The following is a 22,500-nucleotide window of genomic DNA, read 5'->3' as shown; positions in this document are numbered from 1 at the left end:
GTTTTAGATGAATCTGTCACTTCGTGTCTTGCTTGCTATGAGCGACGTTCCTGCCCATCCTCTAGGTCTATAAGGTGACCTTCTTGATGAATTTCAATTCATCAATCCAGTTTCTGCCTCCCAACACCACTCCTTTACTGCAGCCCATGGACCAGCTGATCGTCTCAATTTTGAAGAAGCTCTACACTAAAGCATTGTTCGAGTGTTGTTTTGGGGTGACTGAGGGGAGCAATCTCACTATCTGAGAGTTTTGGAAGGACCACCTCCACTGTTGCATGCCTCAAGATGATCGACAAGGCATGGGAGGGGGTCACCAAGAGAGTCCTTATTTTGGCTTGGAAGAGGCTTTGGCCGGACAGCGTTATTGAATGCGACTTTGAGAGGTTTGAGTCAGTGCCTGTGGAGCTTGTAGTCAACGAGATTGTGTCTTTGGCCAAGACCATGGGGCTGGAGGTGGATAACAATGACATTGACGACCTTGTGGACAGGAGCTAATCACCACAGAGTTTATGGAGTTGCATTCTGTTTCACAGCAAAAAGTTGTGGAGGAGATTTCGTCAGGGGAGGAGGTAACAAGCTCATCAGAGCAACAACCTTCCAGTGCAACAAGATGCTTAAAGTATGGGAAACTATTTCATCGTATATTGAGAAGTATCACCCTAATGAGGCAGTGGCTATGTGGGCTACAAATTTATTCAATAATAATGCTGTGTAGCATTTTTACCAATTTTTGAAACGTAAACAAAAACAAATGTCTCTAGACAGCATTCTTATGAAAGAGGATTCTAAAGAAAGTGCCAGTTGTGGCAATGTTTCTAAAATATCTAAAGCTAGTGAGTCAGTCGAGACTATTAGAGCAGTGAGTGAAGAGGAATCTGCCTTGGTGGAAGATTCCCCTCCTTCACCTCAATAATCCTCCCCCTGTCTCCGTCTCCCTTGCGGCAAGAGCTACCTTCTATTTCCAAAAGTATTTATATACATTCTTATTTTATTTTACTAATGATTTATTCTTTCCCAGGTTCATCTACTGTATTTTTTTTTTATTCTATGCGTTAATAATAATGATGATGATAATTATAATAATAATAATGATAATAATAATAATAATAATAATAATAATAATAATAATAATAATAATAATAATAATAATAATAATAATAATAATAATAATAATAATAATAATAATAAACTTTAGATATTATTACAAATTATTTTTGGGCATTTTTTTTCTTAAAAGCATGGGACTTATTTTACATTGATTCCTATGGGGAAATTGCTTTGCTAACGAGTGTTTCGCATTACAAGTAAAATTCGGGTATGAATTATGCCCGTCAAGCGAGGTTCCACAAGGACAAGAGTATAGGCTGCATGTTATTATAGCAAAGTAGCATGCAGTTGATACTTTAGGGTCTATATGGGGCGCCCCTACGGACCAGAGCCACACATAATTTTATCTGTGATAGAGGAAAGCTCTGTTCATAGAGAAATGATGACACTTTTATAAGACGACTGGCCCTCCGTTATGCTCTCCCCCAACCCCTTGTTACTATCCTGTACAATTTCTCTGAATATTCATTTCCTTTTTCACCTACCTACCCTGTGGTAGGGGCAAAAGAATACTGCCACCAAGTATTTCCACTTGGATCGTAAGAGCCGAGAAAAGCGAGACGGGAATTGGGACCAGGCATCCTTCTCCCTGTAGCCCCACAGGGGACATTCCTAAAAAAAGTAAAGGCATAAGAGGGTCTAGGAGTTTTCCAACCAGCACCCTAAGGTTTGGGTCTTTTAATGTGCGTGGATGTGGTAAAGATGAGAGTAAAAGGGAAGAGATAGGTAATATGTTTGTGAGAAGAAAGATGGATGTGTTGGCTTTGAGTGAAATTAAGTTGAGAGGGAAGGGCGAGTGTAAGTTTGGGAGTGTAAGTGGGAGGTTATCAGGAGTGAAGAGAGGGCGAGGGAGAGAAGGGGTGAATATACTAGTAAGTGAAGAGATAGGTAAACGTGTAGTGGAGTGGAAGGAGGTTTTGTCAAGGATAATGTGGATGAAGGTGAAACTGGGAAAAGATATGTGGGTTTTTGTAAGTGCATATGGGCCTGGTAGCGAGAAGAGTGTGGAAGAAAGGGAGGCTTTTTGGATACATTCAAATGAGTGCATAGAGGGATTAGGGAGAAATGCCAATGTAATAGTACTGGGAGACCTTAATGCTAGGGTAGGAAATAAACCAACTGACGGAATGGTTGGGAAATGTGGAGTTCCAGGAAAGAATCGTAGTGGAGAGTTGATGGTGGAAATGTGTCTAGAAAGAGAGTTGACGATAGCAAATACAGTGTTTTGGAACAAAGTCAAGCATAAGTACACATGGGAGAGGGTGGTGGATGGAAGGGTGGTAGATAGAGCGTTAATGGACTATGTAGTGGTAGATAGGAGTATAATAGGAAGAGTTAAGGATGTACATGTGCTAAGGGGAGAGGGTGGGGGAATATCAGATCATTTTTTGGTGGAAGGTAAATTGAGAGTGGAGGATAGATGGAGAAAGAGGAAAAGGACAAAAGGTAGGGAGGTGCTTAGAGTGAACTCTTTAAATGAGAAGGAAAAGGAGAAGGAGTACAAGAAGAAGCTGAGAGAGGAGTGGGAGGGAGTGAAGGATAGAGTAGAGCTAGGAGTGGAGAGGAATGGGGATTGTTCAAGGAGGGAGTCACAAAGTGCGCAAAGATGGTGTGTGGAACAAGAAGGACAGGAGGAAATAGAGGGAAGGGTAGTGAATGGTGGGATGAGGAAATAAAGAAGGTTGTAGAAGAAAAGAAGCGAGCTTTCACAGATTGGTTACAAAATAGGACGAGGGAGTCATATGAGAGGTACAAAGAAAAGAAAAGAGAAGTAAAGCACAAGGTAAAGGAGGCAAAGAGGAGAGCAGATGGGAAAGGGGGTAAGAGTATGACTGAAAATTTTGAAAGTAATAAAAAGATGTTTTTGGTAAAAGTAAGGTGATGAGATGTACAAGGGGTGAAAGTGGCAGCAGACTGGAAGTGAGCATTAAGGGAGAGCGACTGGAAGAAGTGGATAGTTTTAGATACATAGGTACAAATGTGGCAGGAAAAGGTGAAGTGAAGGTGGAGGTAGAATGTAGATTGAGAGAAGCGAGTAAATGTATTGGTGGATTAAAAAGTGTAATGAGGAATATATATTTGGGAATGGATGCGAAGAGGAGACTGTATGAAGGAGTGATTGTGCCAACAACATTGTATGGGGCAGAAACATGGAACATAAGAGAGGAAGAGAGAAGGAGTTTGAATGAGATGAGGTGTCTGAGAGGTATGATGGGGGTTACTCGGCTGGATAGAGTGAGAAATGAGGAGGTGAGGAGAAGAACAGGGGTGGAAAGGGAGTTGGGAGATAGGGCTGATGAAAGAGTATTAGGATGGTTTGGACACATGGAAAGAATGAGTGAAGAAAGACTAGTAAAAGAGGTATGGAAGGCAGATGTGGAGGGAGTGAACATGAGGGGACGTCCTAGGATGAGATGAATGGATGGGTTGAAGGTGGCTTTGGGGAAGAGGGGAATGTCTTTTGAGGAAGGACGGGAGAGGACAGAAGACAGGGGTGAATGGAGAATGGTTGTATATGGATGATGTTGTGATGCATGAGGTGGAATGGGTGGGGGAATGGGGGGTGAGGTAGTATGTGTGAGCAAAATTTGACGCAGCCCGAAGGGATTTCTCCCCGTCTTCTCCTTTTATGCATGGGGGGACGGAGAGGGGGGTCGCCGATTTAATGAAGCGGCCTTGCTGTGGATGTGCTGTGCCTTGCGACACTGCTTCTGACCCAGGGCAGTGGACAAAGTGCAGGGATGACCCGTCATCCGGGAGGTGCTAAGATAAGAGGGAGGGTGGAGGTGAGTGGAATGTATTTAGGGATGGAATGGGTGGGAATGGTTTTATGCCTTTTTCTTTTTGGCTACCTCCCTTGTAAGGGAGAAAAAGCCTTGGTATATGTATGTATTTATGCAGTAGATCCTGTGTTAGAATATGAAATGGAAACAGTGAATGGTTTGAGGTGAAAATGGGACTTCGCCAGGGATGTGTTATGTCGCTTGGCTGTTCAATTTATACATGGATTGGGTGATGCGAGAGGTAAACGGAAGGGTAATGGGCCGGGGATTGGAAATGGTTAAAGAAAATGGAGAAAAATGGGAGATAAGCCAGTTGTTGTTTGTTGACGACACTGCGCTTGTAGCAGGATCAGAGGAGGGATTAAGGAAGTTAGTGATAGAGTTTGGGAAGGTGTGCGAAAGAAGTGAGTAAAAGTAAGGTGATGAGACCTACAAGGAGAGAGGATGGCAGCAAATTGGAAGTGAATATTAATGGAGAAAGACTGGAGACAGTGGATAGCTTTAGATACTTGGGTGCGAATGAGGCAGGGAAGGGAGGAGTGGAGGTGGAGGTAGAGTGTAAATTGAGAGAAGCAAGTAAATGCCTTGAGGGATTAAAAAATGTAATGATAAACAGATATTTGGTAATCGATGCTAAGAGAAGATTGTATAAAGGAGTGTTTGTGCTGATAGCACTATCGGGGCCAGAAACATGGAACATAAGAGAGGAAGAGAGGAAAAGTTTAAATTTGTTTGAGATGAAATTCCTGAGAAGTATGGTAGGGGTTACTAGGCTGGATAGAGTGAGAAACGAGGAGGTGAGGAGGAGGAGAGCAGGGGTGGAGAGGGAGTTGGGAGAAAGGGTTGATGAAAGAGTATTGGGATGGTTTGGACACATGGAAAGAACGAGTGAAGAAAGATTATTAAAAGATGTGTGGAAGGCAGAAGTGGATGAGGTGAACATGAGGGGGCGACCAAAGATGAGATGGATGGATGGGGTAAAAGGGGCTTTGGGAAAGAAGGGAATGTCTGTTGGTGAAGGAAGGGAGAAGACAGAGGATAGGGGTGAATGGAGAGGGGTTGTGTATGGATGATGCTGTGATGCATGGAAGGGGGTGGCTGGGGGATGGAGGATGGAGGATGAGGGAGTATGTGTGAAAGAGATTTTTACGCAGCCGGAAGGGATTTATCCCTGTATTCTCTTTTTCTGCTTGAGGGGACGGAAAATGGTGGGGAGATCGCCTATTAAATGAAGTGGCCTTGCTGTGGATGTGCTGTGGGTGAGATGCAGGGATGACCCGTCATTCGGAAGGAACCAAGAATATGCTGTTACCGGAGGAGTTGGAGAGAGTACAGAGTCGCCCCACAAAATTCATACTAGGTGTAAGAAACAAAGCATACAAAAACCACTCTAAACATATTATGACCCTGTTCTCTCTAAAGGAAAAAAGTGGAGACTCAGGGGTACTTAATAAAATCCTTTAAGATTTTAAATGGAATCAATAACATAAAAAATGAAAATATTTTCATATTAACCAGTAACAATCTCTAGATGGAACGTAGATTTAGCTAGAAGTAGGTAGAAACATTTTGCCATTTGAATGTGATACAGTTCAATTCTAAAATTCAATTGCATAAACTCGTAATTAAAATGTATTTTTCATCTGATTCGTGGATGAGTAATTGCAGAGGGGCTCGCTGTATGGAAAAGAGATTGGGATAAACCAGCTTTGTGTTAAACCATCTTTCCCTTGTTATGGAGATTGGAACCTGTGTACTTACAGTCAATCATCCCCACCCCACGCGAAAGACATTATTTTGGTCAAACTACAGTCAATGTTTTCATGACTATTATTATTTTCATATTTTAGGTTCTTCAGGAGAAACAACCCTAGCACACTGAAGAGATAAATGAATACCAGACATTAACATTGGCAAAGGTTAACTTTTTTGCCGACAAGGACCTTCAGGAATACCGTTTTGCAAGCGCTGTGGTGTCAGTTTGAGTAAGAAGAAATTAGGTATATATGTGTATATGTGTCATATCGTTTAGGTACGTAAGCGAGAATTATACACATGAAGCTTCATGTATAATAAACATGACTCCAGTCACATTTTCTTTCCTTAACATTCTTTTAAGACGGCGTCTCTTTGATTTAGGGGGCTCATACCAAGAGTGGGGAACCAGGAAGCTACGATGAAAATTTTTACAGATCTTATTTAGCTGAAGGCAAAAATGAATGTTGAAGAGATTAAGGGTACATCAGTCCCTTTGTCATGTTGACGTCCTTTACAGATTTAATTCTGGCCAATTCCGAACAATTTAGTTCAGCTGAGGCCAGCATCCTATTCTTAGCGAGAACACCGAAACAAATATTAGTTCTTGATCACTCTTTTTGTGTTAATCTTGTGTTAATCTACAGGGATATCTCTGAGATTAGAAATAATGTTGGTTTACATTCATAAGAAGATTATACAAACTAATGTAAAAATAAATCAAACCAAACCCCAAATATATACTAGACAATTTACACATATTCTAAACAAAATTTGCCCTCACTAGACACCCCTACATTGGTGTCATATAGGCTTCTCTGTAATGATATGGGAATTATAATCTAGTCCAAGTATAAACATAGTGACATGAGGTATTTTCGTGCTATCTTTCAATGTCTGCCAAGGAGCTTGCCATGGAAAAAGGTTAGTGAAGCTAGGTGCTACTGCGGCGTTTGCATCCAGTCAATGAACGATTGTAGAATGAGTGAAATATATGTTATGGTCTACATCATCACCAAAATTAAGCTAACTTTATTACAAAAGAACTATCATGAATGGCCGTCTTATCAGTGGTGAGTGCAGCTATGTTCTACAATATAAACCACATGTATGCCACAATCTTAGAGTAAAAAATAGAAGCTATCTTGATATAAAATCTCAGCCAGAGACAACTCTTCTATCAATCATCTGACAGATATATCACCATTTCACTATTTATTGTACACTAGGATAAATTGGTCATTTCCCGTCTCATTGAGTTTTTCACACAAAACACAGTCCGTGCTGTATACTATTTAGACATGTTCAACAACCAACTTTTTCATATTTTCATACGTTACTGTATTTTTTCCAATGTTTTTGACCTGAAAAAGCAAAGAATTTCATATATTTTTATCTAGGATGTATGGAAGCATTGCCGTGTGAAATCTAAATTATTTTACTATCTATTTTACCAAAAGGGCCAATTTTGAGGCATCTCTAAGCATATTTTTTGGTATAATTTTTTATCTATCCAAAACAGAACAACAAATTAGGTGCCAAATGAATGAGCAGGCTCTACTCTACATATATCAACCGTTATAATTGACGAATTTTCCCCGTGACTTTTAGTAGATACGAAATCGTTGAGTTTTTTTTACTAACCTGGGGACATAACTTTTGTATGGAGCAACATAGAGCAACAAAATAGTTATCAAATAAATAAAAAAATTAATGCTCTTTTGAACTTGTACAATCTGATTAACATTGTACAAAAAATGGCATGTTGGTTATAATATTTACAAAAAATAATAAAAGTTCAATAGATTTAACATATATCATACAAAGTGGAAAGTGTAATTTTACCAAAATGATCATAATCATATGTATCAAAATTATGTTACACAGTCATTTGTTAAGTGTTTGCTTCTTGAAGCTTTCAAAACCCCGTCTGTTGTATTCCACAGCATGGAGGTGATATTCCTTCTGCTTGGTATCTGTGTTGATGACATATGCAAAATCACTCATTATCTTAACTCCACACTCAGCGATATCATTCACTACTCCAAAGTTACTCACATATTCCAAGGTTTTCTTGTAGTCTTACTGTGGCCATGATTCAACCCGATCCAGGAGCCAGTCAGGTCCAACGCTGAGGATGTCTAACAGAAGGTGGGATTCCGGACCAATGAGATCTACTAGTGTGGTCTTGACTGTCGCCTTCTAAAACACAGGTTTCCCCCTTCTGAATCTGTCTGGCTCCTGAGTGGCATGCAGCCGAACAGCAATATCCTGTTTCTGCTTGCCATTCAACCTGCTGCTGAAAAGCACTAATGGCACGGCCTCCTGTGTCAAGTACCACTTGTGATTTTCCATCTTCTGAAGAACTTCTTCATTAACCTCTGGGTCTGATTTCTTGTACCTCAATATGTCCTGCATGAACTGGAGATCATTCACAGGAGCATCCGTAGAGGGTGTTGATATCATCCACATTTGTGTGTAGGACAGCGCCAGGAAGATGTCGAGTCGTTCCAGCTTTGCAACAATCTCTTCATCATACTCAAGCTGGTCACAAATAATTAATCAGAATCTCCATGGAATACAAGTTCCTGGCCATCCATTTGGCCTGGTGAATGGCGCATGGTCGACTCCAGTGAATCCTACGGGGAGGTGTGCCTCAGCCATTTCCTTGTAGTCAACTCCGTGGCTTCTCAGATGTGAGATTGTAATGAAATATTTCCTCACAATCCCTCTTATTTTCCCTGAGCCATTGCTTTTGATCATAAGGGTTTTAGGGATATCTGTTGTCAGTTTCCCCTACACATCCTTGAACTGTCTGAACCAGGAATTCTGTAGACTCTTCACCTTGCCAAACAAATTTTCCCAGACTGCTCCAACTAGTACTTCCTGGATGTGGTGTCTACACGCCAGGTAAAATACCTTAGTTGTCAGGTTTTCCTCAAGCAGTTTGGCAGCTCCCCTGTGTGCTCCACTTTTACTGGATGTAGCGTCACTGTCACTGGAATCACCCCAGGTTATGTCATTCACGTGAGTAACTGCCTCCTGTTCTGCTGCAGCTGCAAAATAATACAATGTGGTAAACACGTAAAACTGCAAAATAATACAATGTGGAAAACATGTAAAGCTTCCAACTTGTTGTGGTATTCAGAAGTATGATTAGTAAAAGTATGAAAGTATGATTACCTTGTTCTTACCTCTAGAGTTGCCTCTCAGTCCGGCCTACTTGTTGCTGGGATTTTGTCTCAAAGATTTTGTCATGACCTGACATACGACCTTTCCTCTCAGTCGTCTAGTCCTGGTAGAACCTGAGGTCCTCATCTTTCTTCTCGCTGGATAACAGTCTGTTGCTCTCTATAATATCCTGGGCAGCATCTGGAGCTCCTATGTCAAACAGGCTGCCCAATTCTAAGATAAATGCACTGCTCTTTTCTCCAGGGCCACTTGCTCTTCCTTTTTTTTTTCATCAATGCTCTGTATTTGTCATGGAGTTTCACGAAGAGCTTCATGCAGTTCTGTCTGGTCATCATCTTGATCCTAGCCATCTGCCAGAATAGGATGATAGCTTCAACCGTTTCATAGACGAGGTCTTGAACCATGAATTTCCGTGTTTTCTGGTAAACTTTGGAGATAAAGGAAGTACTGGAATCATTTTCTGTTGAACCACTGATGCAAGCTGAAGGGTATCCGACCAGGAAGGTTTCAGTGAGAGATCTGTTGGACGGCCGACTTGATGCTTGCTTGCGGACTGCAGGTGGAGGTTCTGAGATATCAACAGTGCGTCCTCGTAGCTCCTTGCTTAATGCCATTGTGAAGTATCTTGTGGATAGTATACTGGATTTGGATCGAGTTTCTGTGCTGGCCTTCCTTTTGTACTGTTCAATATTGCCCATCATCATTAACAGGTTTCTGTAAATATGAAATATGAAATTAAATGCTGAAATTATATATATATGAGTTTTAGTCTAAATTTACTTAAAAATCAAACATCCATACAAAAACCATGTCTCCAGATTAGTAAAAAAGTCAGGATTTTCAACAATTTCATATATTTTCAAATTCACGGGGAAAATTGATTAATTCTAACGGTTGCTATACCACAAAATAGGCTTAGAAATGCCTCAAAATTGGCCCTTGCATCCAGTCAATGAACGATTGTAGAATGAGTGAAATATATGTTATGGTCTACCATCATCACCAAAATTGAGCTAACTTTATTACAAAAGATCTATCATGAATAGCCGTCTTATCAGTGGTGAGTGCAGTTGTTTCTACAATATACTCGTAAATCAGATGTGCCTCGACAAGTGAAATCTACATTCAGGAGATAATCAAGAAAATCAACAAAGTGCAGAAAGTTCCCAGATTGTTTTCTAATCTACAAAAGCGAAATCATGCAGAATACATGCCTGATTTACGTGAGTGTACACGCACATCTTATCGACTGAAACATTGGCATAGTAAACGTTACATAAAAAGTATAACAATATCGTTTTCTAATAATGTAAATTTTGTAGACTAACAAATTTTGAATACATCATGATAAGCAAATATGAAACATAGGGCCGCTGAATTACAGACGCTGTTCGTAAAGGTTCGGCTAATAAGTGCGATACATAGACTGAGTGAATTGAATATTTTGAATCTGGTGATACTATCAACTACCACGACAACGTAGCACAGGAGTTAACCGAAACAATCTCAATATCTTATCTACATTAACGCCCCCTCAGCTGAATAAAAAAGCCTGGTCCCAGATAAAATAACATTCATAGAGGCTTATAGTCGTACTAAAGAAATAAACTGAAAGTCTTAGGCCGTGAGCAGACGCATCATTCGGCAAACGAAGTGATAATTCGACAATCTTGACCACCTCATTGCGTTTATATAACCCCACAGACGAATACAATTGTCTGGACAAAATGAGAATTAAATCCGTAGAGGACATCACTGTGACAAAATCTTTAACCCTTCAAAATCTTTAACGCCGTGTGCACGAAAGATGGTGCACACGGCGCAAAAATCTGGAAGAAATAAATGCCATTGCTTATTCACTATCGCGCGAAGACCTATCACTGCAACTGCTCTTATTTAGCATATTCATTTTAATGAAATACGAATTAAAGACACGACTTTAGGCACGTTCTTTTCAGGACAAACTTAATTGCAAGCACCCATTGATTTAATCAGATGCTAAACTACAATAAATATGTTTTCATATGAGTTTGTATTGTAAACATGTGCGCACGCCGGTTCTGTGATGAAATCCTCTGGCATTAAAAAAGCGGGCGCTGCACGCATGATGTATTCAGTAGCCTTTTATTTATGTCTATTTATTTATGCATTTGTTTATTCATTTATCTATTCATCCAATTGTTCATCTATTTGTTTATTTATTCATTCACTCATCTATTCACTCATTTGTTTATCTATTTATCTATATACGCATTTCATTTTATTACTATTATTATTATTTATATTATTATCAACATATTATATTCTTTTTCATATATATTTCTTTTTACTAGTCAGACCAGCACTACATTCGGGCTGAGCCTTCTCAGTGACACTAAATTTGTCAACACCAAGATCGACAACACAAGGCACCGAATTCTTCACATCAATTCAAACACACTCATTAAAAATGTCCTAGTGACTTTCTTCTCATAGAAATCTTATGAACCTGGAATACATCATAATGAAATATAGAGTTCATTAACAATGTGAAAATAGACTCATAATACAATGACATTTATAATGATACAAAGAAAATATACATCTTCCTAGGAGAACTCTAAAAGGAGTTTAGAGATAAACTATATGTAACAACAATGAGAAATGGTGTGACTACATTTCATTTTAGCACTGTGTGCAACACTAACTTTTATTGAAATATCTTTTAGATTTCATTGTGACCGGGAACAGCCGACAAGTGCTCAGTTTTCAACACATTTTATTCCTTCGATGCGTGATAGCTTCTGATTGGATTCTTTGGGATTTTCACTCACGCCTTAAGGATTTCTGATTAGGTTCTTTGGGTTTTTCTTTCAGGCAGTGAGGGTTTGTGAATAAGTTCTTTGGGTTTCGCGCGAAGCACGCGCACGAACATTGTGACGTGAGCGCTATACGGGCTGAAATTTGGTGTCTTACTTTTCTTCTTCTTCATTCTTCGTTGGACCAAAAAATCGCGTTCGTACGAGCATTGTGACATGAACGCTATGCGGGTTGAAATTTGGTGTCTTACTTTTCTTCTTTTTCGCTCTTCGTTGGACCAAAAAATCTGAGAGCATTCGGTAGGCGCTCGGAACATTAACGATCACGCACGAACTGATCGATCAAAAACGGAAAGCTTTCATCATCTCACAGAATGATCAAAAGTCTACCACTAAATGAGAGTCTTACAAGAAGTACAAAGCCGCAGTTCAAAGGGCAACCCGCACCCTGAAGAATCAATGATGGAGAGGAAAATCTCGAGAAATTCAGCAGCTACCAGATGCAAATGAGGAATTCACCCCCCCCCCCCACACCCCAAAAAAATGCGGTGTTTCACCTGTTGCTATGTTAATTTGGTTGTTCAGAGTACATTTAACACAAGGAATCCAAGTATCCCAAGTTATACTATGAGGAATTATCCTACCTTATTATACTCTCTACAACTCCATTACTTTGTGGATGATTCACTAAAATATTGATCTACTGGATCTTAGATAATCTACATAATTCTTCCAAGATTTTGTTATTAAATTCAGTTCCATTATCTGAAACTAAGATCATAGGTGTAGTCACATTACAGATTGTCTGATCATAGATTACTGAAGCAATTGTTTCAGATTTCTTATTTGGAATGGGTTATAAAGTACAAAATCTTGAAAAATAATCAATGGCAGCAAATACAAATTTATATCCATTCTCAGACATAGGTAACTCCAATGTATCTATATGAACTCTTTCCCAAGGTTTCTGCGGAATGGGATACGATAACATAGGAACAGGTTTTGGTGTATTTCCTTTCATCTTAGCACATTTCAAAAAAAATTCTATATAATCATATATATATTTCTTCATAACTGGCAAAAAGTATTTAAGTTGTGCTTGTCTATAAGTTTTATCCTTTCGTGGATGTGAACTACAATCACTATCATGATGTAAATTCAATACCTCTTGAACAAGAGTTTGTGGTATTACCAACTGATTCACTGGACCTCTAGAAACATCTTTCCCACTTACAACTTTTTTTCTATACACTAGCAAACCATATTGGTAGTTCTGGAGGATTTCCTCTTGGGTTCATCAAATATTGGCCTAATGAGTCACATGTCTTATCATCCCTCTGTTCCATTATTATAATTTCCTCATCTAAGGTTACTAGCTCATCTATACTACAAACAAAATTGATCAACCCTGTTGTTGGTTGGCTAATGTCTCTAGAAAGTGCATGTACTGCAACATTCTTTCTACCCGGAATATATTCAAACCTAACCTCATAGCACTGAAGTATAGCGAACCATATTACTAGTCTGCCCCTAAGATCCTTATGCTTAAATAAGTTCTGAATAACTGTACGATCAGTCCATATCTCCAAAACTTTCTAGTGAATATATCACTGCTAAAGTTTCTCTTTCTGTTAGAGTAGTTTCTCTCTGCACTATTACAAAGTCTAGATGTGTAAGCTATTGGTTTCAAAGTACCATATCTCTCTTGGATCAGTATGCCTCCTAGCCCTATGTCAGACCCATCAGTACATGGAATGATCTCTTTATCATAGTCTGGAAATATTAAAACTGGAGAACTCGTAAGTTTATCTTTCAACTTGTCAAAAGCTTGTTGTTGTACAGGTCCCCTCATGAATTTTGAGTCTTACCTCAACAAAGAGCTTAATGGATTGGCTATGTCCGCATATCCTTAGATAAATTTCATATAATATCCTATCAATCCCAAGATTTTTTTTTTTTTTTTTTTTAACTTTTCCTGCATTGTTTAGAACTGGAAAATTCTTTACTGCTTCAGCCTTTGAATTTACTGTACTGTGTCCATGCCTTTCTATCTTATGTCCCAAATAAATAACACTGTCCTGCAAGAACTTAAATTTTTCAAGTTTCACTTTCAATCCTGCTTCAACTAGTCTTGAGAATATCAAATCGAAGTTCTCAAAGTGCTCAGCCGCTGTTTTGGGAAACTATTAAAATATCATCTAGAAATACACTGGCAGTGTTTACTAACAGCCCATCTAGAACTGTATCCATTAATCTCATGTAAGTTAATGAGCTATTACATAACCCAAATGGGATTCGTTTGAACTCATAGTGTCCCGTTGGAGTATAGAATGCTGTGAATTCTCGTGAGTCTTCAAAGGATTACAAAGGATTACAAAGGCGGAGCATGCCGACAGGAGACCTTTTAATCCATATCTAGGTCGGATGCGAAAAAAATCATATTAATAGTAAAACAATAAATAAAAACTATAATAATGTAAATAACAAATAAAATACATAAATAAATGCATAGGTATAGTTAAATAATAAAAAACAGGTAAATAGTAAGTAATAATAAATTGACATATAACTAATAATAAATGAAAATCAGACAGACAAATTATAACAAAACAAAAACAAATAATATAAGATAAATTATAATCATTACAGCATCTAATTTAGGTATTTATCTAAATGATTCTTAAAGCTTTGAACTGAACTACATTGCACTACCTGTGCAGGAAGTTTATTCCATTCATTTACTACACGGTTGGCAAAGTTGTTTCTACCTACTTCCAAATTGAATCTATTTCCGGACAGTTTGAGACCATTGTTTCTTGTCTGATTCTCATTCAATGTGAAATTTTGTCACTTTTGATGTTGTCAATTCCCTTTAAAATCTTAAAGACCTGTATCAAGTCACCTCTCAGTCTACGCTTTTTTAGGGAAAACAGATTCATGTGTTTTAGTTGATTTTCGTATGATTTATTTTTTATATTTGGAATCAGTTTTGTGGCTCGCCGTTGTACTTTTTCCAGTCTGTCAATGTCTTTAATGAGATTCGGTGACCATACGGAAACAGCATATTCCGAATGTGGACGAACTAACGATTTATATAGCTTGTTAATGAGTGATGGACTTTTGAAATCAAAAGATCGCGCAATCAGTCCCAGAATCTTACTTGCTTTCTCAGAGGCTGAAATACACTGCTTGGATAATTTGAGGTCGTTACTGATAATTACGCCGAGATCTTTTTCACTATCCACTTTTCTTAACGAATTACCAAATAACTTGTAATCGTACTTACTGTTATTTTTACCTATGTGCATTACCTTGCATTTACTTGTGTTAAATTTCATTAGCCACTTTTCAGACCATTGCTGTAATTTATCTAAATCTACTTGAATATTTAATTGGTTTGAGTGATCATTTGCCACTCCGCACAGTTTTGTATCATCAGCAAATTTGGAGAGAGTAGATTTTAGTCCATGGTCTATATCATTTATATATACTATGAATAGAAGTGGCCCAAGAACGGAACCCTGAGGAACTCCACTTGCAACACTTTTCCATCCAGAAGTTTTCCATTTAAAACAACTCTCTGTTTTCGACCATTTAACCAATTATTAGTCCAACCTAATAGGCTACCACTTATTCCATGCAAAGCTAATTTAGTAAGTAGTCTTTCGTGGGGGACGGTATCAAAAGCTTTTGCAAAGTCTAGATATATTAAATCTATATTGTTTCTTTTGTCATAATTCGAGATAACTGTGTTGTAGAATTCGAGTAACTTAGTCACGCAAGAACGTTTCCGTCTGAAACCATGCTGGCTATCATTTATCAAACGGTTACTTTCTAAATGCTGTTCGATAGCATCTCTGATGATAGTTTCCATTATTTTTCCTATGATTGAAGTCAAACTTATAGGCCTATAGTTATTTGGTTTCTTTTTGTCACCTTTTTTGAATATGGGAGTAACGTTAGCTGGCTTCCATTCTCTTGGGACATCTCCGGATATGATGGATTTCTTGAAAATAATTTCTAATGGAACAACAATCTCATTTTTCATTTCCTTTAAGATTCTTGGATGCCAACCGTCAGGCCCTGGTGTTTTATTAACTTTGAGTTTGTCTATACACCTTTTAATTTTTTCTTTTGTTATATTTACTGTAGTGAGGCTTAAGTTTGGAATTCACTTTGAGGTGTTTCGTTTACGAATACCGAGCTAAAATAATTGTTTAAGATATTACACATTCCTTCATTTGAATATTCAAGTTGACCGTCAGCAGATAATAGTGGACCAATGTGATTCCTAACAACCTTTTTATCTGTAATGTAACTATAGAATTCTTTGGGATTATCTTTGGATTTATCAGCGATGTTCATTTCGTATTGTCGTTTTCTTTTTCTTATTGTCTTTTTTAAATATCTCTGTATTGATACATAATTTTCATAGTCATTAGATGCACCCGAGCACTTATATTTCTTATAAGCCTGTCTCTTTTTAGCAATACTTTTTTCAGTTTCTTTGTCGAGCCACTTTGGGCGAGCCTGATTTGGGGGACGTCTGTCCTTAAAAGGAATGTAAGTTTGAATCATCTTAGTGAGCGTATTTTCAAATATTTCCCACATCTGATCTACAGGTCTTTCGTTTAATTTTGCCTCCCAATCTGTAAGCTGAAGCTCCTGACGTAGTCCTATGAACTGAGCTTTACTGAAATCGGGTATTTTAGAAACACAAGTATCTATTCTAAAATTGTTTAGGAGTTTGAATCTAACTAAGTTGTGATCGCTATTTGCAACAGATTCACCGACTTCTACATCAGTTACCATGCTTTCGCGGCTAGTGATCAAAAGATCGAGTAAGTTTCCATATCTTGTGGGCTCTTTTACATGCTGAATTAAGTAATTGTCACCAAGAAAATCAATCAAGCGATTACCTATATGGCCATGTTCAAGGGCCATCCAATCAATGTCAGTAAAATTGAAATCACCCATTATCAATAAATCCCTGTTGCAGAAACAAGACAGTTCTTGAAATAACAGTTTGTCGTCTGCTAATGATAATGTCTTTGGCCTATATATTACACCTATATTCATTTTTTGTCCATTTGTTTGGGTTAACTCAACCCACAAACTATCATATGCATCCTGTTTCACTTTCTCTAAAACACAAGCATGAACATTGTTTTTAACGTACAATAGAACATCCCCACCTTTCTTGTGGTTTCTATCCTGATGAAAGTGTTTAAATCCCGCTTCGAACTCTGTACCATTTAACCATGTCTCAGTTATTCCTATCATATCGGGATTTTCGCTTTTGACATACGCCTGTATTTCTTGAAATGGGATTCGTTTGAACTCATAGTGTCCCGTTGGAGTATAGAATGCTGTGAATTCTCTTGAGTCTTCATGCAACTCTATTTGCCAAAAAGCAGATTTTATATATATAGTGCTAAAATACCTATTCTCAGTTCCCAAACTTCTAAGAATGTCCACTATCACGGGTAATGGTAATCGGTCACGTATGTTATGCTTATTCAATTCCTTATAATCAATAACTGGGTGTTTGGTGCCATCTGATTTTGGCACCAGAATCAGAGGGAAGTTTCACTTACTTTTATTATGTTCAATAATATCCTGCGATAATATTTCAGTGATCAGTTTATCTACAAGGGCTAGTTTAGAATGTGGTACTCTGTAGGCAGGTATATAGAGAGGTTGAGTCCCTGGTTTTAATTTTATCTGATGTTTTAAAACAGTTGTTTTTCCTAGGGCGTCCCCCGGCAGAGCAATTGCTTTATTGTGCTTCAAGAGCAAAGCAGCTAAGCTTTCATACAACTCAGGGCAGTTAGTAGGTTCTAGATGATTCTTGTATTTCTTTACCAACTCTTTCTTCCTGAGCTGAACAGATTGATGAAATTGGTAGTTCCACCTCCTCAGTGCTCTCATTTAAAATCTTAATGGGTTTTGTAAACACTTGAAAACATCCTATTTGTGTACCTTTTCTTGAGACTATGTCTTTATTCAAAGTAATAAATGCTAATATTTCTACCATGTTCTTATTTGACTTATAAATCCCTAATTTCAATTTTAAACCTTTTAATCTAATTGATTCTGGGATAGTTAAAATTTCAGTGACTCCTTTCAACTGCACTACTACCCTGTTAATTGCTCTGGAGTGTAATGATGTCGACGTTATTACGCCACCATCCACAATTTACAAGGCTTCATTTGTAGTTGATGAATTAGTAATTTCTAGGATTTCTTGAACATCTGAGTTGGGTTCACTATATGTGACTTTACTTTCTGTTGGTCTGGACCGCTCGGCCTCGTTATCTAAAATATAATTGTTATCTTTCTTATCTATTTCTATGGATTCTTTTATTCCTGTCACTGGCTTTAAGTCTGGTTGATTTAAAACGGGATTAACTGTTATTTCACTAAGATCCCTAACTTAGCAGGACATATGTCCATGTTCTCTTTTCTCATTGTTGCAAATCCTACCAGTAAATCTCCTGGGAAAACAGATTCTTCTACAACTATCACTGGAATGTGCAAATGCTAATTGTCATATGAGATGCTTCTAATTCAACCTTACCTAATGTTTTTAACTGATTTCCAGTTACTCCTTGCAATGAGTAATGGATTTATTCCAAGATTTTCAGTCCCGGTTTCAATTGGTTTAAAACTGTACTAGTTATAACATTAACTACAGATCCTGTATCAAAAAATATTTGAATAGATTTATTGAACACTCTACCAGCAATGAGAGGTCCTACAGAAGTCCTTCCAATTGCTATAGTCAGTTTACAACTATCTTTGATGTTGGAGTTTTCTGTGGGGGCTTTCTTCTTGTTTCGGGGTGCATACGAAAATTTCTACATTCATGTGTTCTTTGGCATTTCATTTTATAATACATGCAGAAAGATGGGTTTCTACAATTATATTCATCATGACCCTGATATATACAATTTCTACAAATAATTCCATAATAAACCCCCAGATATTACAATTGCAACATTGAATTTTAACATTCCTTGAAGTGCTTTTAATTCTTTGTTCAGATCCTCTATTTCTATAATCACTTCAAGAGTTCCTAGTTTCTTTCTGTTGTCCCACTATCATCACATATGGACTAATTGCCTTAGATTCAATCTACCCTTGAAGAAGATAACCTACCTCCCTAAATTCATAGTTACCTTGAGATCTTTATACAGCTTCTCTGCCGTTAATTCGTCAGAGCAGTTTGCTAGCAATGCAAATGTGAATAATTTTATTACCTGAGAAGCTTTCATTTTGTCACTAGATCTTTCTATCCACTCTGAATTTTTTAATATAGAATTCATGTCCCTAGACCATCTCTCTAGGTTTGCTAAGTATTCTGTGTCTGATTCACTTGTTTTTACTTTCTTTATCATTCTAATCAAAGACCTGATAGGATCCTGATCACACTTTGACATAAAATGTTTAATGAATGCCTTCTTATAAGCTTCATATTGGTTGATATCTTCCATTTGCTGGAAATTTATTATAAGCCTAGCTCTACCCTTCTCAGGATATACATTCTCTTTTAAATGTTCTATTTTCCTTTTCCATCTGTTATAATTTTGCTTACAATTAATGTATCAACCAAACTAAGAAACCTATTAACTCCCAAGGTGTTTTCATCACCTGTGAATTTGGGAATATTGACATTTGAGGTATGAACCTCGTGTCTTAATACATTAGTGTTAGTGGTCATACCTTCAGTGTTTTTAAAGTCGATTTGAATCGACTGCCTTCATGTACGTCAACCTCGTCGTCCTTCGTCAGTCTTTGTTCACTGCCTCATAGTTGTTGTAGACTCTCGTCCCCTCGTTCCTCGTCTTGTTATCGTAGCCATATCTTGCACTAAGTCCTGTAGTTTGATGCACTAGTCCTGTCTCTTTGAAGTGTTTTCTTTTCATTCGTTCCGTCCCTAGCCGTCACTACTGTTTACTTCCTCTGTTGTTACTGTTTATTACTCCGTTTATTGTTTCATTCTATGGTCCCCTTTCACTTTCAACTTTCTTTTCATCACTGTCTTTATGTATGTTAGTCACTCACAATATTTTCTGAAGGAAGACTCTTTGCTTCCGATCATCTGAATTAGTTAGGTTCTATTACTCTATATAAGATGGGTGAATTAAATTAAAATTAATTTTTCTTGATTTTCTTCAACGTTCTTGTCTTAGGTACACCATAGGACTCCCGCCTGGGATCCTCAATCCACTCACTAAATCTTGATTGCAGAGCAGAAACCTATGTATGATATAGATGATTATATCTAAAAATAGGATGCATACATTTCAAACTATACACCAAAGAGTTAGAGAGCATAAGCAAGAGTATACACAAGAGATGAAAAACAAAAACGCAAAATAGCATATAAAAATTAATTAAAAATAGGAGATTTAGTCATGGTCAAATTACATTCACCCTATAACAAACTTTCACCGAGGTACTCAGGTCCATATAGGGTAATTGATTTTGCAGGTGGAAATAAATACAAGATCTTACACTTAGAAACTAGGGAAGTATCATTCAACCACTTAGATTATATGATGAAGGTTAGGATACAATTTGATGAGGAGGATACATGTGATATGAAGTGTATCAGTTTTCAAGAAACACTAAACCCAGAAGGGTATAGGGAATATGTTGATAATAACATACGGGAATTGGATATTAATCTCGATACTTTCTCCAGATAGTATTCATATTTTTCATGAAAGTAGCAGCTGCCGACAAGACTGACGAGTTAAACACCATATGAGGACGGAGCCTTTATTTGTACGACGTTTCGCTTATTACAGCTTTTCCAAGTACAAGTTCAGATACATATGCTTAAGATTAAATAAGGGGAAAGGAGGGAATGGGGAGAGAAAAGAAGTAGGGGGGGAAGGAAGAGGTTTTTTTTTTTTTTTTTTTTTTTTTTTTTATTTGCTGGCCATGGGTATTAGGGGAATAACATTACAGTTGCCCATTAAATTCTTTGTTGGGGAAAGATTCAAAGTTCATGTAGGTATCTGCACAACAGCAAGCTTTTGACAAGTTGAAAGGTAAACTTACTAGTTCTGCAGTTCTCATATTTCCTGATTATGATAAAGAATTCATTATTTGTACTGATGCGTCTGACGTAGGGCTAGGAGGCATACTGATCCAAGAGAGAAATGGAAAGTTGAAACCGGTAGCTTACATATCTAGAGTTTGTAATAGTGCAGAGAGAAACTACTCTATAACAGAAAGAGAAACCTTAGCAGTGATACATTTATTAGAAAGTTTTAGAGATGTGATACTGGGATATCCAATCAGAGTGTGTACTGATCATACACCTATTCAGAACTCATTTATGCATAAGAATTTTATTGGTAGATTAGCCAGGTGGTTTACTACACTTCAGTGCTATGAATTTAGATTTGAATATATTCCGGGTAGAATGTTGCAGTAGATGCTCTATCTAGAAATATTAGCCAACCAACGATAGGGTTGAGCAATTACGTCTGTATTATAAATGAGCTAGTAACATTAGATGAGGAAATGATAATAAGGGAACAAAGAAAAGATAAGACTTGGGAAAAAGTAGCACAGTATTTGATGAACCCAGTAGGTAATCCTCCAAAACTACCAAAAAGGTATAAGATAGAGGAATTTCGTTTGACTAATGAACTTTTGTGTAGAAAATCAGCTGTAAGTGGGAAAGATATGTCTAGGGGCCCAATAGATCAGTTGGTAATTCCACAAGCTCTTGTACAAGAGGTATTAAAGTTACTTCATGATAGTGATTGTAGTTCACATCCAGGAAGGGATAAAGCTTATAGACAAGCACAACTTTAATACTTTTGGCCAGTTATGAAGAAAGATATATATGACTATATAGACAATTGAAATGTGCTAAGATGAAAGGAAATACACCCAAATATACTCTTATGCTATCATATCCCACTGCTGCCACCTCTGTGGCCCTCTATGGTTTCCTTTCACCACTCTGTTGTCGTCTCTATGGGCCGTCTTTCTTTTGTGCTTTTACTTTACACTTTCCTTTCACAACTGTCTTTGTTACGTAAGATTAGTCACTCACTATTTTCTTTTTTAGACTCATGCCTCAGATCATCTGACTTAGTCAAATTCCAATTATCATATGTATAGGAGAGGCTATGACCCTAGCAGGTTGCGAACTTAGGTTGTCACTAGGGTAAGAGAACAAACCAGCAGTATACGTTTCTTTTTTTATTAAGAGTGTTAGAATGTGTGTATATTGTTTGTGGGAGTTCAAAATTGGTCTATTTGCCTTTGAGTCGATCTGATATTTGGAGCAGCTGCTTCAAGATTATTCTCCTTCTATCTCCAAACCTTAAGGATACCTCGGTAGTGCTAGGCACCTCCCTCTAGGGCTGTACTTTTCATCTTAGGATTTACATGATTAGCTATGGACAAAAGACTAAAACACATTTGGCCAATCATATTGCAGGAAGGGGTCACCGGTGTCATTGATGTACTTAGTCCTCCGATAAGGGCTTTCAGAAATGCTTTTAGAAAGGCTTTACCTTAGCACAATTTAATTATGTTATGGTTTTGGTCCTCTCGAGTAGGGGCCACCCACGCTATGCTAGTGTGTCCAAAGCAGTGAGAATCAGTTTCTCACAACCTTACACGCATACACACACCCAACTCCCCTCCCACGAGAGTTAGAGTAACAACTCGCAGCGCAACGTTACTGATATTATTTCAGCCCTGGGCGGGATTTGAAACCGGACTACCGTAGTGGTAGCCGGGAACACTACCACTGCGCCATCGTGTGTGTGTGTGTGTGTGTGTGTGTGTGTGTGTGTGTGTGTGTGTGTGTGTGTGCACGCGCGTTTGTG

The 22,500-nt window shown here is 37.9% G+C and overlaps 1 protein-coding gene across 1 annotated transcript in view; it reads left to right on the top strand.

The window, feature by feature from the left end:
* The window catches only part of LOC143018322 (low-density lipoprotein receptor-like), a 39,157-nt gene extending 33,176 nt beyond the window's left edge, over positions 1–5,981 (top strand). The window contains exon 4 of the mRNA XM_076173703.1: positions 5,741–5,981. Within this exon, the coding sequence (XP_076029818.1) occupies positions 5,741–5,772 (32 nt within the window). The 3' untranslated portion in view covers positions 5,773–5,981. The remainder of the gene's footprint in view (positions 1–5,740) is intronic.
* The last annotated feature ends 16,519 nt before the right edge of the window (positions 5,982–22,500 follow it).

The sequence above is a fragment of the Oratosquilla oratoria genome, chromosome 1 (genome assembly GCF_046742065.1).
Source record: "Oratosquilla oratoria isolate Oo_2021 chromosome 1, ASM4674206v1, whole genome shotgun sequence".
Taxonomy (NCBI): Eukaryota; Metazoa; Arthropoda; class Malacostraca; order Stomatopoda; family Squillidae; genus Oratosquilla; species Oratosquilla oratoria.
This window is presented reverse-complemented; position numbering and strand designations above follow the sequence as displayed.